This window comes from Prionailurus viverrinus, chromosome D2 (assembly GCF_022837055.1).
Source record: "Prionailurus viverrinus isolate Anna chromosome D2, UM_Priviv_1.0, whole genome shotgun sequence".
In the NCBI taxonomy this organism is placed as follows: domain Eukaryota; kingdom Metazoa; phylum Chordata; class Mammalia; order Carnivora; family Felidae; genus Prionailurus; species Prionailurus viverrinus.
Genome location: NC_062571.1, coordinates 17,423,137 through 17,438,308, shown reverse-complemented (window position 1 = coordinate 17,438,308; position 15,172 = coordinate 17,423,137). Strand labels below are relative to the sequence as shown.

At 50.5% G+C, this 15,172-nt stretch overlaps 1 protein-coding gene across 3 annotated transcripts in view; it reads left to right on the top strand.

The window, feature by feature from the left end:
- Nucleotides 1-11,140, top strand: part of CAPN9 (calpain 9) — a 44,918-nt gene extending 33,778 nt beyond the window's left edge. For all 3 annotated transcript variants that reach the window (XM_047825718.1, XM_047825717.1, XM_047825716.1), the window contains 7 exons: nucleotides 1,510-1,567; nucleotides 3,281-3,345; nucleotides 3,821-3,889; nucleotides 4,211-4,289; nucleotides 5,397-5,513; nucleotides 8,150-8,208; nucleotides 11,063-11,140. In XM_047825718.1, the coding sequence (XP_047681674.1) occupies nucleotides 1,510-1,567; nucleotides 3,281-3,345; nucleotides 3,821-3,889; nucleotides 4,211-4,289; nucleotides 5,397-5,513; nucleotides 8,150-8,208; nucleotides 11,063-11,089 (474 nt within the window). In that variant the 3' untranslated portion in view covers nucleotides 11,090-11,140. The remainder of the gene's footprint in view (nucleotides 1-1,509; nucleotides 1,568-3,280; nucleotides 3,346-3,820; nucleotides 3,890-4,210; nucleotides 4,290-5,396; nucleotides 5,514-8,149; nucleotides 8,209-11,062) is intronic.
- Nucleotides 11,141-15,172: the final 4,032 nt, after the last annotated feature.

Here is a 15,172-nt window from a genome sequence, read left to right as displayed (position 1 = left end):
TCTCACGCCGGTCTGCCACTGTCCCTGGGGTAATAGCCCAAAGGAGCTCAGCCCAGCCCAGAGGCGTTCTGTGAAAGGCTAGAGACAGCTTGGAAGACGTGGCTCATTGAACTCTACCCATACACCACCGCCATTAAAATGTTCTCTCTGCTCCGGGGAGGGTGGCGCTGCTTGGACGTCACCGTTAAATTGCAGACATGATTTCTGTCCAGTGACATCAGCAGCGTGGCCAGGTTTGGCAGCTCGGGCCGGGGCCAGCCACTGGGGAAGGAGAAGATCTGTCCCTCACCTCCCGCTCTCTGACCCCGACCCCATCCCTGCCCCCTCAGTACTTAGCTTGTTTGTTGGGGGCCCTGGGTATCTCCTGGCCCGGCCCCCTCCGTTCTCCTAGAAACTGTCCCCACCTGTGTTCCCTGGTAGCCATAAATAGAGTTAACCATTTCATGGCCGGAGCTAATGACCTCATTAGCTTCCTGCCCCAGTGGGGCTCCTGAATCGTAAAACCCGTGTGACACCTGCCCCTGGGGTCGAAGCCCTAACAGTGGGATTTCAAGCAGTGCCATAAACGGGAGGTCAGGGAGACCTGGGGACAACAGTCTGGGTGGAGAAAAGTGGGGGCCCGTGCAGGCAAAGCGGCCATCCGTTCTCCTTCCGGGGCTGATTGGCCGGGTGGGGAAGGGAGTGAATGGTTAACTTCTGGCATCTGATGCCATCCGGAGGACGGGCCTGGGTGAGCACCCCCTCCCAGCGTAGGAGGGACAGAAGTTGCTGGAACTGGAGATCCGGGTTGGAAAGGGAAGTGAGGAACGTTGCAGGAGATTCTCTCAAACTGTACTGACGACCAAAAAGCACCTGGGCCTCAGAAGCTCCGGGGTGGAACCTGGGCAGGTGTGTGCGGAAGTAACTTCACAGGTGATTGTTTCGCATGCTGGTTCAACACCCTGGACAGAAGGAGCCCTAAGTCCACGCTGCTCAGTCACGTACAGACACATCGCCTGAGCATCCTGGGAAAATGCAGATTTCCTCACCAGGAGGTCAGGGGCGGGGCCTGGACCTCCCCATCTCTAACCAGCTTCTCAGTGTCCTCGATGCCGAGATTTAGCGCACTGAGCAGACGGCCTTAGAGAAGCGGTTCTGAAATTCACCCTGGAGGTTTTGAAAATAATCCATGGGAATAATCCATGCCCACATTTCTAATACTCTCCAGGCAGTTCTGCTGCACAGAGGCTTGGAGAACTAGACATAAATGTGCTCTGACATAAGCACCTGGGAACTTTAGCTTAGTGGGGAAGCTTGCCTTGTGGGGCCCAGCCTTCCCGTCCTTTCTGGGTTGACCATAGTCCCTGAGAAGTTCAGCGGGCTGCAGTCACTCACGACGTGGGCACACGGGCCCGTGGCAAGGTCCTTGAGGGCCGGGTTATTGCTTGAGCCAAATCAAGCTCAGAACTGGAAGCAGCTCACAAAGAAGGTGCTATGGGCCATCAAAAGCAATTGTCTCCCCTCCCACAGGACATGGAGGTAACTGCAGAGAAACTGGAATATGTTTTAAACGCTGTGCTGCGAAAGAGTAAGTGCTCATACCCACCACCCATCGGGGACCCCAGGGCTCCTATGGAGGGGATGTGTGACCTGTGACTGCATACCTCCTGGCTCTCCTCCAGCTCTCCCAGGTTCCCTGCTTTCCAGGGCTGGCCTTAGGTAGACTTTAAAAATAGCTTTTGTTGTTTCTTTCCTGATTACAAAAACGAAGCCAGTTATGGCAGAAAATTCTAAAATAGTCAGAAAAGCCCCAAGACAATGACCAAAGCCACCAATAATCAACTGCCCATAAATAACCACTGTTAAGATACGTGTGTGTATCTTCATGTATGTGTCGTCTGTATCTCTCAGTGTGTGGATATATGTGCACACACATAATTGTCATTAACTGATAGATCCAATTTTCATTTATTTTTTATTTTTTTAATGTTTATTTATTTTTGAAAGAGAGACAGAGAGAGAGACAGAGCGCGAGTGGGGAAGGGGAGAGAGAGAGAGGGGGACACAGAATCTGAAGCAGGCTCCGGGCTCTGAGCTGTCAGCACAGATGCGGGGCTTGAACTCGTGAACCTCGAGATCATGACCTGAGCCGAAGTCAGATGCTCGACCGACTCAGCCACCCAGGTGCCCCTTGACAATTTTATTTTTTAATGCCACAGCTTTGAGATATAATTCACCTACTATACCATTCACCCCCCACGGGTTTTAGGATGTTCGGAAAATTGTGCAACCACCACCAAGTTTAGAACGTTCCATCACTCCAAGAAGAAACCCTGTACCCAGTAGCTGTCACTCCCCATCGCCCCCATCCCATGGCAACCACCTATCTACTTTCTGTCTCTGTTAGGCTGGCCTATTCTGAACTTTTCATATAAAAAGAATCATGTGGGACGCCTGGGTGGCTCAGTCGGTTAAGCATCCGACGACTCTTGATCTCAGCTCAGGTCTTGATCTGAGGGTCGTGAGTTCAAGCCCCGTGTTGGGCTCCACTATGGGCATGAAGGCTACTTAGGAAAAAAAAAAATCATGTAATAGGGAGTCCTTTTTCATGGGCTTCTTTACTTAGCATAACATTCACAAAATCTATCCACGTTGTAGTATTTACCAGGATCACTGCATCCCTTTTGGGGCCAGATAATGTTTGTTGTAAGAATATACCAGGTGTCGTTTATTCCTCACAGGGAGACATTTGCATTGTTGCCCCTTTCTGTTCTAAATGTTTGCCATTATTAATGACCAAATGATAAAAAAAAAATCTTAATTTGTAATTCTTTGCTTGGGAGTCTTTTTTTTTTTTTAACGTTTATTTATTTTTGAGACAGAGAGAGCATGAACGGGGGAGGGTCAGAGAGAGGGAGACACAGAATCTGAAACAGGCTCCAGGCTCTGAGCTGTGAGCACAGAGCCCGACGCGGGGCTCGAACTCACAGACCGCGAGATCATGACCCGAGCCGAAGTCGGCCGCTCAACCGACTGAGCCACCCAGGCGCCCCTGCTTGGGAGTCTTAGAACTAGGATAAGGAACGGAAAGATACTCCCATTTTTAAGGCATCTTTTTTATATTTAGCAAATTTTCCTCACAAAGGGCCCTGTCAGTTTCCACTGTCACCAGCATCCTGGGAGTGACCACGTGTCCCCCTCACCAGCCCCAGATCTGACCACACCGTAGGACTTCCAGCAGCTGGAAATAGGTTTATCTTATCACATGCCCCATGAATTCTGCTTTCGTGTGTGATTTCAGAAAAGGACGTCAAATTCAAGAAGCTCAGCCCGATTTCCTGTAAAAACATCATTTCTCTAATGGACGTATCCTTCCAAGTTCACGGGCAGAAATAGCTGTGCTTTCCTGCCGTGCGGACCTTTCTAGAATGTGGCCTCCTTCACGGGTAGGATAGGCGTCTCCTCGGGGAACAACCCAAGATGGCCGCCCCTAGAATTGGAACCGAATCAAGAGGCCCGAACTGGCCAGTGGGGGGAAGGTTTTGAAGGGACTTGGGGATCTTGTTACCACTTTGGGGTCCTCTCGAAGAGAATAAAGGGAGTTTTTTTAATAATGTGCTTTTTCGAGCCGTCTGGTGCCCTCCCCATCTCACCCCTGCAGTTTTCATTCTTCAGAGATGCATGGTTTGTAACTAAGCCGCCTCCCTAAGAGCCCTGGATCTGTGTCCCCAGTCCCCCGGGCCAGCCCCTTGCCCCTTCATCTCTGGAGTCCTACGAGGCACCGGGTCGAAGCCAGGCTCACCTGCCTTCTTCCCTTCCTTCCTTAATGCTCTCGGCACAGACCAGCGGCAACGGGAAGCTGGAGTTCGAGGAGTTCAAAGTGTTCTGGGACAAGCTGCAGAAGTGGAGAGTAAGTAACCCGGCCGGGGCCTGGCCTCTGGGGATCGCGCGAGCCTAGAGCAGGAGGGGGTTCTAAACGGTCAAGGTGCTGCCGGCCAGGAGAGGGCAGAAGAGAAGTAATTATGGTGGAATTTCCATTCCCAAGATCAAGATCTCAGGCTTAGCAAAGAACCACAGCGCTGGCGCCCAAATTGAAAAGGGAACTCACAGGGACCCGCCTGTTCTGAAGGCCTCGCCCGACCCTGTGAGGAGTCTGTCCTCCCGCGCGGGCTGGCGCTGGCTGGCGCCCCTGGGTGCCCTCTGGTTCTCAATGCCTCTGCCCTCCCTGTAGAACCTGTTCCTTCAGTTCGATGTTGACAAGTCTGGCACCATGTCCTCCTATGAGCTGCGGACCGCCCTGAAAGCCACAGGTAAAGAAAAGCCTAGAAGAGACTAGAAGCCACTTGCTTCTGGTGCCCTGGAGGGTGGCCGGTCTTTAACCTGAGTTCATGCTTCTTTTTTTTTTTTTTTAATTTTTTTTAATGTTTATTTATTTTTGAGACACAGACAGAGCATGAACGGGGGAGGGTCAGAGAGAGAGGGAGACACAGAACCCGAAGCGGGCTCCGGGCTCCGAGCTGTCGGCACAGAGCCCCACGCGGGGCTCGAACTCACGAACCGTGAGATCGTGACCTGAGCCGAAGTCGGAGGCTCACCCGACTGAGCCACCCAGGCGCCCCTGAGTTCATGCTTCTTAAGAGCACAGCCCTGTCAGTGCCGGAGGCAAGCCTCGGGCTCAGGACTCGCTCCCGCACACCGGGACCCGTGTTTTAAACTGCTGTGCAATATTGGAGTCTTTCAAATGTACCCACTAGGGCTGAACTTAGCCTCACCCCCTCTCTCAGCCTCTGGCCGAGCTTCCTGGCCAAGCGGGGGCACGTGTGGCCCTTTGGTGGCAGGCCGTGGTGCTTCCAAGCCTCTAACTGCACTCTAGGACAGTGATTATCATGGATGATCCCATGGTTGGGGGTCAGGGAGGAGCTCACAGATTTCCTCCGCCATCTGCCACCCTGTCCCTGGCTTTGTCACCAGCAGACTGAATCCAAACCAGATGATTCAGTCCTAACATCTACGAGCTCCCTACACAAAGGACGGGATCCAGGGGGCGTCTCTCATCCCCCCGCAGTCCCCACCATGGCGGTCTGAGTGTCTGGGGTTGGCCGTCCTTTGCACGTAGCCGTGGCCTTGAGGCCACTGCAGCCCACAGCCCCTGCCAAGCTGCGTGGTGCTTCTCACAGAGCATGCCTCACAGACAGGCCCCCGGGGCCCTGCCAGAGTTTTTAATGTGGTTCCCTCCCAGGTAAACCAAACATCCAGAAACATTGTCAGCTAGTGGACACACGCACTGTCTGAGGACGGCGGCCCCCCGCTGGGCCTGAGAACCCGCACTTTGCGGACAGAGCGCAGGGCGCTTCCCAAAGGTGCGCCCGCGGGGCCCGGCCTTTGACGGGCTGGGGTCTCCTCGCTCTTCCCCGCAGGCTTCCAGCTGAGCGGTCGCCTCCTGCAGCTGATTGTCCTCAGGTACACAGACGAGAACCTCCAGCTCGGCTTTGATGACTTCCTCAACTGCCTGGTCCGGCTGGAGAACGCGAGCCGTGAGTGTCGTCGGGGCTGCGCCCCCTGGGCCCCTAGGAGGGGGGCCATGACCCCTGGGCTCCCTTCCAAGAGCTGGTGAGAGATAACCTGCCAGAAATCCTGGCGAGGATAGGCCACAGACGGCTGTCATCGTGTGATCTCTGCGCTGTGTGTGGTTAACTGAGGGGTGGGGGTGGGGGCGTCTTCGTGCATGACCTGTGGGTTATGGGCCCAGCACATTTCCGCTTGCTAAGAGCCATTCTCCTCGAGTGCATTCACAGTGTCCTTGTGGGAGGACAGGGCCACGGGGCGGGGGGGGGGGGGGCTCCTGCCTCTTATCTGAGGAAGGCCCCATCTGAGGTCAAATCTATCACAGCACACAGAACCAGGGGAGTCCCTCCCCTTCTCCCTCTCCCTCCGTCCCCCTCCCTCCACCCTACCTTTGTGTCTTGTACTCAACATTGTCTTGTCCAAACCCTTGTCTGAACGCTGACCCAGTTATCCCAGACAAGAGTCGTTACTCAAGAGATTATGTGCAGGGGGTCCTTGGGGCTCATAGTTTCTCGTCACACTGTCACAAAGTTGAAGCTGAAAGAAACGCATCCGGGGGCTTGTAACCCAGGACCGGGGTGGCTGTCAGGGTTGGGGGAGGGGAGCGAAATGCGCTGATGCACGCTGATGCACCCCTGAGGAGGCCCGCGCTTGGTTTAATGCTTTGATGTCGCCATCTTGAATTTTAATCATTTTTGTACAGGGGGCCCCACGTTTCCATTTTGCGCTGGGCCCCGCAGATCAGGGCCCCGTTCTGCTTGGCATTTTCTAAAGGGTGCTCGCTTAGGTGACTTCAAGGCACACGGAGCAAGGGTCCGTGCTCCTCGGTTCTGGGGTGCTGGGGCTCCCCCCTCGGCTTCTTTTGTGCCACTTAGGTCACAGGTGATTCCCTGCTGAAGCCTGTCTCCACCAGGCTGTCATCCCTGGGAGGGCTGGGCTTAGGAGACAAGCAAGACACTTCTGCTGGCTGCTCGTGTTGCTTTGAGAGAGGCAAGCAGGTCCTTGGCCTTGTACGCCAAGCCGGGAGGTTGCGTCTTCTGTAGGCGGTCACCAGTGGCTGGTAAGAGGTGCATTTTAGGAAGGCGCCTCCTGAAAGATCGTCACTTAGTACAATCACGCAGTGGCCAAAACCGACCTAAAAATGATGAGACTTGGTAGCTTCTCTTCTCTCAACTGCCCCTGTCCTGAGTCCCCTTGAGCTGATCCTTCCCAGCAAGGGGTGCTCAACGTGTTCTTACAACGGAGGACTATTAGGGAGAAGGCACGGTTGCCCCAACACCCTCTACTCCGGGATCCTCACGTTAGATTCACCACCTGGAGACCGTTTTTAAAATATCAAGGCTAGGGTTTTACCCCAGGATCATTTAAACTTTTTACTCTAGAAATTTTTACTCATACATAGGTAGAAAGAATGACGATCGGTCCCCGTGTGCCCTGCACCCGTGTTTCCAAGCTTTGCCACCCACTACAAAGCCCCTCCCCGCCCCCGGGGAAGGGCTAGCATTTTTTGATGACCTGGGAGTGTGGGGGGGACGGGCACAATAGGAGAAGGGGATTAAAAGAAAAAATAATGTTTTGTGATGACCAGGCTGCCCGGGAGGCCAACTGAATAGAATCCGGGGGGTGACACACAGTGTCAGTATTTATAGAAATTCCCCCAGGGAGTTCTAGGGCCTTATACCAGCCTCAGCAATGATCGTTCTGCTGATCTTTCAGACGTCCTTCTAACGCATCCTTTTTTCCTGAATTATTTAATAACAGACCTCAGAAATTGAGTCCCTTCCCCTGTCGATATCTCTGACAGGCAGGCTCTCAGCGAGCCCTCAACCTCATCTAAGACCTGGCCCCTGCTCAACTTCCGCAGGCCGTCTTTCCACGTTGGCTTGCCGGTCTCGGGAGGTACCCAACTGTATTGGGCTGTCGGGCCCTGTCTGTTTTGTTCTAGGACAGCCACCCTTCCCCCCCTTTTGCTGTATTTCTCAAGTTCCCGGGTGACTCTCAGGGGAAGCCGGGGTTGAGTGGCTCGGCCACTTTGACTAAGATGGGGAGACTGAGGCCCAGAGAGGAAAGTAACCCCCAGGCTATTCAGCGCTTCAGCCATGGCGTCCAGCTTAGAGGGCTCTCTGTCTTACCTTTGCTCCTATGTGTGGGAGCAGCTGGGGGCTCATGTTCTTGTAAGGGGCTCATGGAGGCTGAACGGCTCTCAAGACTCAGGCAAAACTTTACGTACGTGTGTTCTTTCTCTGGGGAGGAGGTCCGTAGATTGCAGGGGATCGGTAGCTCCCCAAAAAGGTAGCACAGGGGAGATGTTTGGGGCCCGGGAGCTGGCCGGCTGACTGGCACACTGTAGATGACAACAGGTGCCACCCAATGGTAAGGCCACCAGCTCCGCCATCCCAGGAATTCAAGAGCCTCCCCCAGGCGCGAGAGATCCCCGCGGAGTCAGCCTGAGTCTGGCCTGCTGTTCTAGAAGACCTGTGCTCACCACCAGATGGAGCATTTCCTCCACCAGCAGCCCGGCAGGCCCCAAGGTCACAGGAAACCCTTGAACCTGTTGAAGGAACCGTCCCCACAATGATGCCTTTCTCATGTCTCTCCCCGTTAGGGGTGTTCCAGGCACTCAGTGCAAAGAACAAGGAGTTCATTCATCTCAACATAAACGAGGTACGATCCGGCCAGCGCGAGGCAGAGCCCATGCTGTGTAAACGCTTGCTCAATGCGCGACTGAATGTGAAGTTTACACTGAGCCACGGGGGCAGTGACAACAGTAAACTTGCTAATATGTTTAGGGACCCGTCGGTTAGCAGTCCATGCGATCATTGCCAGAGCCCTGTGAGCTAAGGATTCATAGCATCCCGTTTTGCAGAAGTGGAAACTGAGGCATAAAGAGCTTAATCACCTGAACAGAGTGAGCCAGCAAACCTTGACTGCTTCTCTGCCTTCTGCCATACGGGTTCCTCAGCCTGTCTGCCTTCTAGCCTCCAATTTGTTCACTCCCCCTGCTCATGCCGTCCTGCGGGTCTCATGATTCTATGCACACGCGCGCACACACCTCAAAAACCCTGAGAAAGACACAGCTTGTGCCAGTGACAGGGGCTGACCACAGCCAAAGCGATGGAGGGCAGAAGACGGATCAGAGTTTCAGAGGCTCGGAAGGGGCGCCCCAGGTGTAGACAGTCCTCTCCCCGCTGCCCAGAGCGTGGTCTGCAGACCCGCAGCGTGGGCATTCACCGAGGCGAGCTGGTTAGGAACAGCAGAGTGCCACGTGGGGACGACAGCCCACAGGACTGCCATAGGCCCCCGAGTTGCTAAAAGACACCATCTGCACTATTCTCGCCACAAAAAAGACATGACCGTTACGTGACCTAAAAGGGGTGTTCGCTAACGCCACCGTGATAATCCCCCTGCAACATATAAGCGTATCCAATCAACACGTTGTACGTCCTCCACTCACACGGTGTTCCATGTCAGTTATATGTGGCCAAAATAAATAAAACTAAAAAAAAAAAAAATCACGCAAACAAATAAGAAATGCAGAGGACCAAGCCCCACCCCCGACCTGCTGAGTCAGATCTTGTTTTAGGAGGATCCCCAGGGATTCCTACCCGTACTAAGGTTTGCGAGTGCTGGCTGGTCATCCTCCTGCCCCAAGGCAGGGAGGGAGAAAATTATGGAGCGCTTGCCTCCAATGGTTCCCACGATTTTTATTTCCCATTATTTTCCTTTCCCTCCCCGTGTCTTCCGCTCCAGCTCTGCCTTCCCTTGAACTTAACAGTAGCAAAGGAGGCAGCCTGTGTCTCCTTCCCATCCTTGGGCCCTTTCCCTCCCCTGCCTCTTTCACATTCACACCGCAGACACCCGGCTCCCTTCCAAATTCAACAGCAACTTTGGATTTGGGTTGCATTTTACTGACTATCAAGACGAAGAGGTTGATGGCCGTGTGGGCCGTGCTTTGACGCATTCACCTGCCCTGTGCCTCGGCGTCGCCATTTGCAGAGAGATCAAGGCCTTAGCCTGAGGATTCCAAAGAAAGACGTGCGTACTCACCCTGTGCGTATCACACAAGAGGGACTCCTAGACAGATTTCTCAGTTTCGTCAGGGTTTGGCCTCTGTTAAGCCAAGGACACTTTCCGCCTGTCCCCAGTGCGGGGGGAGAGTGGGCAGGTGTGGTACTCAATACCCTCTTAGCCAAAGGCCTCGAAGCCAAAGGCCACCAGATGCATGATAGAAGCATCCCACTGCCTCAGCGTCAAGGTGTCATTTCCAAACCAAGCGTCCACGGGTGTGGGGGCTGGAATGAGCTCTCTCTCCTGTCTGCCCTCCCCTCGGCGGACCCAAGCCATCTCGTGTAAGTTCCCGCCCCCGGCCCCTTGTTCACCTCCAAGACAACAGGGAGATGTCAAAGATCTTTGAGTCTTCTCCCTCTCTCTCCCTGCAAGCCCATCATCCTCAACTCCGGCTGCACATTAGCATCACCTGGGGGAGATTTCAAAACCTCAGTGGCCTGGCCATGACCCAGACCAAATAAGTCCAAATCTCTCGGGGTAGGGCACAAGCATTGATACATTTTTTTAGAGGGTGGGGGAGGGAGAGAGAGAGAGAGAGGATGGGAGAGGGGCAAAGGGAGAGGGAGACAGAATCTTAAGTAGGCTCTACACTCAGCACAGAGCCTGAGGTGGGGCTCGATCCCAGAGCCCTAGGACCATGACCTGAGCTAAAGTCAAGAGTCAGATGCTTTACCGACTGAGCCACCCAGGCATGCCCAAGCATTGATATTTTTTAAATTCCCCGATGAGTCCAATATACGGCCAAGTTCAAGAGCCACAGTTGGGACCCCCCCCCCCATCCACCTAGGTAACAATGGATCCTTGCCCTGCCTGGGTTGGCCCCACCCACAGTTACTCTGCTAAAAGAGCCTGTGCGTCATCCTTCACCCAGCCGCCTTCCCTGACCCTGGCCTCGGCACGTGCTGTGCCCAGGAAGAGGGGCAGAGAGGAGAGAAAACAATGTCCCACACAAGCACGGTCCCCCACGTCACCATGCTGTGATAGGAAAGCTGGGGTGGAGGGGCGGGGAGGCAGAGGCAGGATGGAGGAAATGAGAATTGCATGCAACTTCTCCACCAGCTCACTTGTAAAGAGCCCGGATGCTGAGCCCGCAGCCTCCACATGATGGAGGACCACCTGTGTCCTCACCGTGAGGGGGGCCCTCGTCAAAGAGGAAACGGCTGAAGAGCCTCAGGAAGGCTGTCTGCTTTGCCAGGAGAAAACACACTTCCCTCTCTCTCACCGTCTGCACTTGACTTGAGCCAATTCAGAACTCAGGACCTCTGGGAAAACAAAGTGCTGAGGATTCTTTTTTTTTTTTTTTTTTTTAATATTTCATGTCAAAGCAGAAGTCCATACTCGCAGGCAAGGCAATCTCATAACAGAGTTGCCATGGATTCAACAAGCCAGTGCTGGCGGGGACCTAGAGGGATAACCAGCCCTTTTCTTTCTTTCTCCTTTTTGTTCCCAGTTCATCAAGCTGACAATGAACATCTGAGGCTTCCCTGGCAAGGACGCACTCTGTCCGGCTGAGTCTTGACTTCTGGACCACGAACTTCAGAACGTTTCTTGGTGTAGAGCCCTCCTCCCATGACCCAACCTTCTCCTCCCCCCGCCCCACCATCTTGATCTTGGAAGAATGAAATGGACACAGCTCTGACCTCGGATTTTATGCTATTTCTCTGTACAATCACTTCCCGAAGATGGCTGGTGCCTTACCTTCAGGTTCAGGCATTCCCCCTTCCTTCTCCACCTCTTCCCACTACTAATTGTCCAAAGTGTAACTCGGTGCATAGAACCCTGGCTTCAACGGAGCATCCATCATTATACTCAAACATCCGACACAGGACAATGTTTTGGTTTTGGTTTTGGTTTGTTTTGTTTTGAAGCTTATTTATTTTGAGAGAGAGAATGTGTGTGCATGCACGAGTGGGGAAGGGGCAGAGAGAAAGGGAGAGCAGGCTCCACCCTGTCAGTGCAGAGCCTGATGCGGGGCTTGAACTCACAAACCCTGAGATCGTGACCTGAGCCGAAATCGAGAGTCAGACACTTAACCAACTGAGCCACCCGGGCGCCACAGGACAATGTTTTTGTAAGTACGTTGGGGATGAGAAGGGACAGGTGTGATGTCATAATTAAGCATTTTCTTCATCCTAGGTGTGTTTGCTTACTGGGGGCAAACATCAGGGAATTCCGGATGCTTACTTGTAGGAGCGGAACAACACGAAAATCTCTATTTCCTCCTCCAAGAGGTGGTAACTAATTCTCCATCCAGTCCAGACGCTCTTTGTGTCTAAAGCTTTTGGGTCAGAAACGCCAAAGGCAATGTTATTTCTTCTCGGGAGTCCAGATTCAGGTCAGACTGGATTGCATTCATTTCCACCATGATGGGGGAAGAACAGAGTGGAGAAGTCTTGTTTTAGCTCCCTGACCCTGCATAGGAAAATCCCACCAAACTGGATCATGGAAAATAACATGATAAGATGTGGCCTCAGTAAATGCTAGGTCTTGCTTTCTTATTTATATACCTGTGGCAGGTGAGGTGGCATGGAAAGGTGTTCAGAGAGGGAAGGAGGAAGCATGGTTGGGATGAACATGAAGGTAGAAACAAAACCTCATCAAGAGCCCTGCCCCCCCCCGGCTGAAGGTGTCAGGGCAACACGGTCTTCTCTCTCGCTTCCCAACCCTTCCCTGAGCTCACCCAGCAATGGATGCAGGACAAGAGCGACGTGCAACAGCCATATTTTCTAGTTTCTGCACTTGATCGTTGACACATTGAGGCCTTGCTGTCCCTGGGGGGACTGCCCCTCTCGGGGCTAGTCAATTCCCAGAGAGAGCAAACAACTTGCATTGACAAGCCACCCAATCCAGAGCCCACCCCCCAACCATCTCCTCTATGGGGCTTTCACACTCCAGGCCTCTACCCAACCCCCCCCCCGCCCTAATCACCACGGGGCCAGGTGCCATACAACTAGGGGCACCCCTATGCCCCAGAGCCTGCTGAAATTACTCTGCCTCACTCATTCTTCCCATGGAAACCACAGTTAAGACTCTTGCCCATGTTTTCCTCTTGCTCCCTCCACTTCCTGAGCAACCCTGGGGGGTCTCTGTATGGTCCTACATGGCAGGGCCCCTCCTCTTGGGATCTGTGAGTATAACAGGTTACCTTTTCAACAGCAACTGTCTCCTGGTCTGCTGGCCTCACACCACATGATAACTTGAATGTGTCAGGAGAAATGAACAGCACTACAAATGGTATCCGTGGGCAAAGACAGAAGACTATACATATATGTTTTCTCTTTTCTAAACCTCTTTTCTCTTAATTTTGTTAAAAGATGTAAGATTATATAAAACAATAATTATAACACTATATCCTTGGGTTTATAGCATTCTTGGAGATATAATAATTACACAAAAGAAAGGGAGGAAATTGAGATATATTGAAACAATATTGCTATATTTTACTGAAATTAAGCAAGTATTAACCCGAGGTAGATGGTATAAGTTATATGCATATCTTAATCTGTAAAGCAACCTCTAAGAAAATAACAAAAATGAAGTAAAGCAACAGAGGAATTGAAATGGTATACCTAGAAAAAAGTTGTTTAGCACAAAAGCAGTAAGGGGGAACATATTTTAAAAATGAGGAATAGAAAACAAAACGGCAGACTGAAATCCAACCACATCAATAATCATATTAAATATAAATGGATAAACACTATAATCAAAAGGCAGTGATTATCAGAATGGATTAAAAAAATAAGATTCAATGGCTACTGTCTACATGAGACACACTTCACACAAAAAGACACAAATAGGTTAGAAGTAAAATGATGAGGAAGGTATACCAGGCCAATGGTAGCCATAAGAGACCCAGAGAGATATTACTATCAAACAAAATTAACTTCCAGAAAAAAGTATTTCTAAAGACACGGATGCATGATCATAAAGATTTTACATGATCATAAAGTGTGAATACATTAGGAATATATAACAATTATAAACGTAACACTACCTAACAGTAGAGCCTCAAAATTTATGAAGCAGAAATGCATAGAATTGAAAGAATAGACAGTCTAACAATTAGATATTTCAATATCCCACTTCAGTAATTGATAGAACAGCTAGACAGAAAATCAGCAAAGATGCAGACGCTTAAATAACACTACCAAGCAACTTGACTAATAGGCATTTTAGAGCACTCTATCTAAAATAAGTACACATTTTTTCAGAAGCAGATGGAACATTCTCCAGGTTACATCATATACTAGGCAATCAAACAAGTTTCAATGCATGTAGGTAATACTCCATACTAAGAGAATAAAGGACAAAAGCTTCATGATCATCTTAACATTTGCAGAAAAATCTCCAACAAAATCCAACATCATTCATGATCAAAACTCTTGAAAGACTGAGAGTAAAAGGAAACTTTCTCAACTTTATAAAAGGCAGTTAAAAGAAACCCACAACTGTCATACTTACTGGGAAGAGCCATGGTAAAAGGCTGAATCCTTTCCCCCAAAGATCAGGAATAAGGCAAAGATATCAGTGCTCACCATTTCTGTTCAACACTACACTAGAGGTTCTACCCAGTGTAACAGAGGCAAGAAAAAGCCATTAAATGCAAACAGACTGTAAAGGAAGGAGTAAACCTATTGACAGGTTCATAGATGACCTGAATCTGTGCACAACAAAAACTCCTGAATATTGTGCATAAAATCTACCTAAAGAACAAAGTAAGAATACTTACTCTGCTTGATTTCAAAACTTAGTATGAGCTATAGTAATCAATAGAGTATGGTTTTGGCTTAAAGACAAACATGCAGATAAATTGAGCAGAAGTCAGGAAATAAACACCTCCATTTATAGTCAATTGATTTTTTACAAAGGTGCCAAATCAATTCGATGGAGGAAAGGATAGTCTTTTCAGCAAATGGGACTGGGATGATTGAATATCCATATAGCTATATACAAAAACAAAAACAGTCATGTCATACCATATACAGAAATCGACTCAAAATGTGTCATACCTAAATGTAAGAACTGAAATGATCAATCTTTCAAAACAAAACATAGGAGTCATTCTTTGTGATCTTAAATTAGGCAAAGCTTTCTTAGATATGGCACCAAAAGCACAATTCATAAAAGAAAACTTTGGCAAATTAGACTTCATTGGAATTAAAATATTTGCTTTTCAAAAGACACCATTATAATAATAAAAAGAAAAGCCACAAACTGGAAGAAAATATTTGCAAATCAGACGTCTGACAAATGATTCGTTTCCAGAATATGTAAGGAACTACAACTCAATAGGGAAACAAACAACCTGATTTTCTAATTTTTTTAAATATTTCTTTCTTTTTGAGAGAGGGTGGGGGAGGGGCAGAGAAGGGGGCACAGAATCCGAAGCAGGCTCCAGGCTCCGAGCTGTCAGCACAGAGCCCGATAAGAGGCTCAAACTCATGAACAGTGAGATCGTGACCTGAGCTGACATTGGACGCTTAACCAACTGGGCCACCCAGGTGCCCTCGCCTTTTTAAAATTTTTTTTTTAATGTAAACAACCCAATTTTCTAAATGGG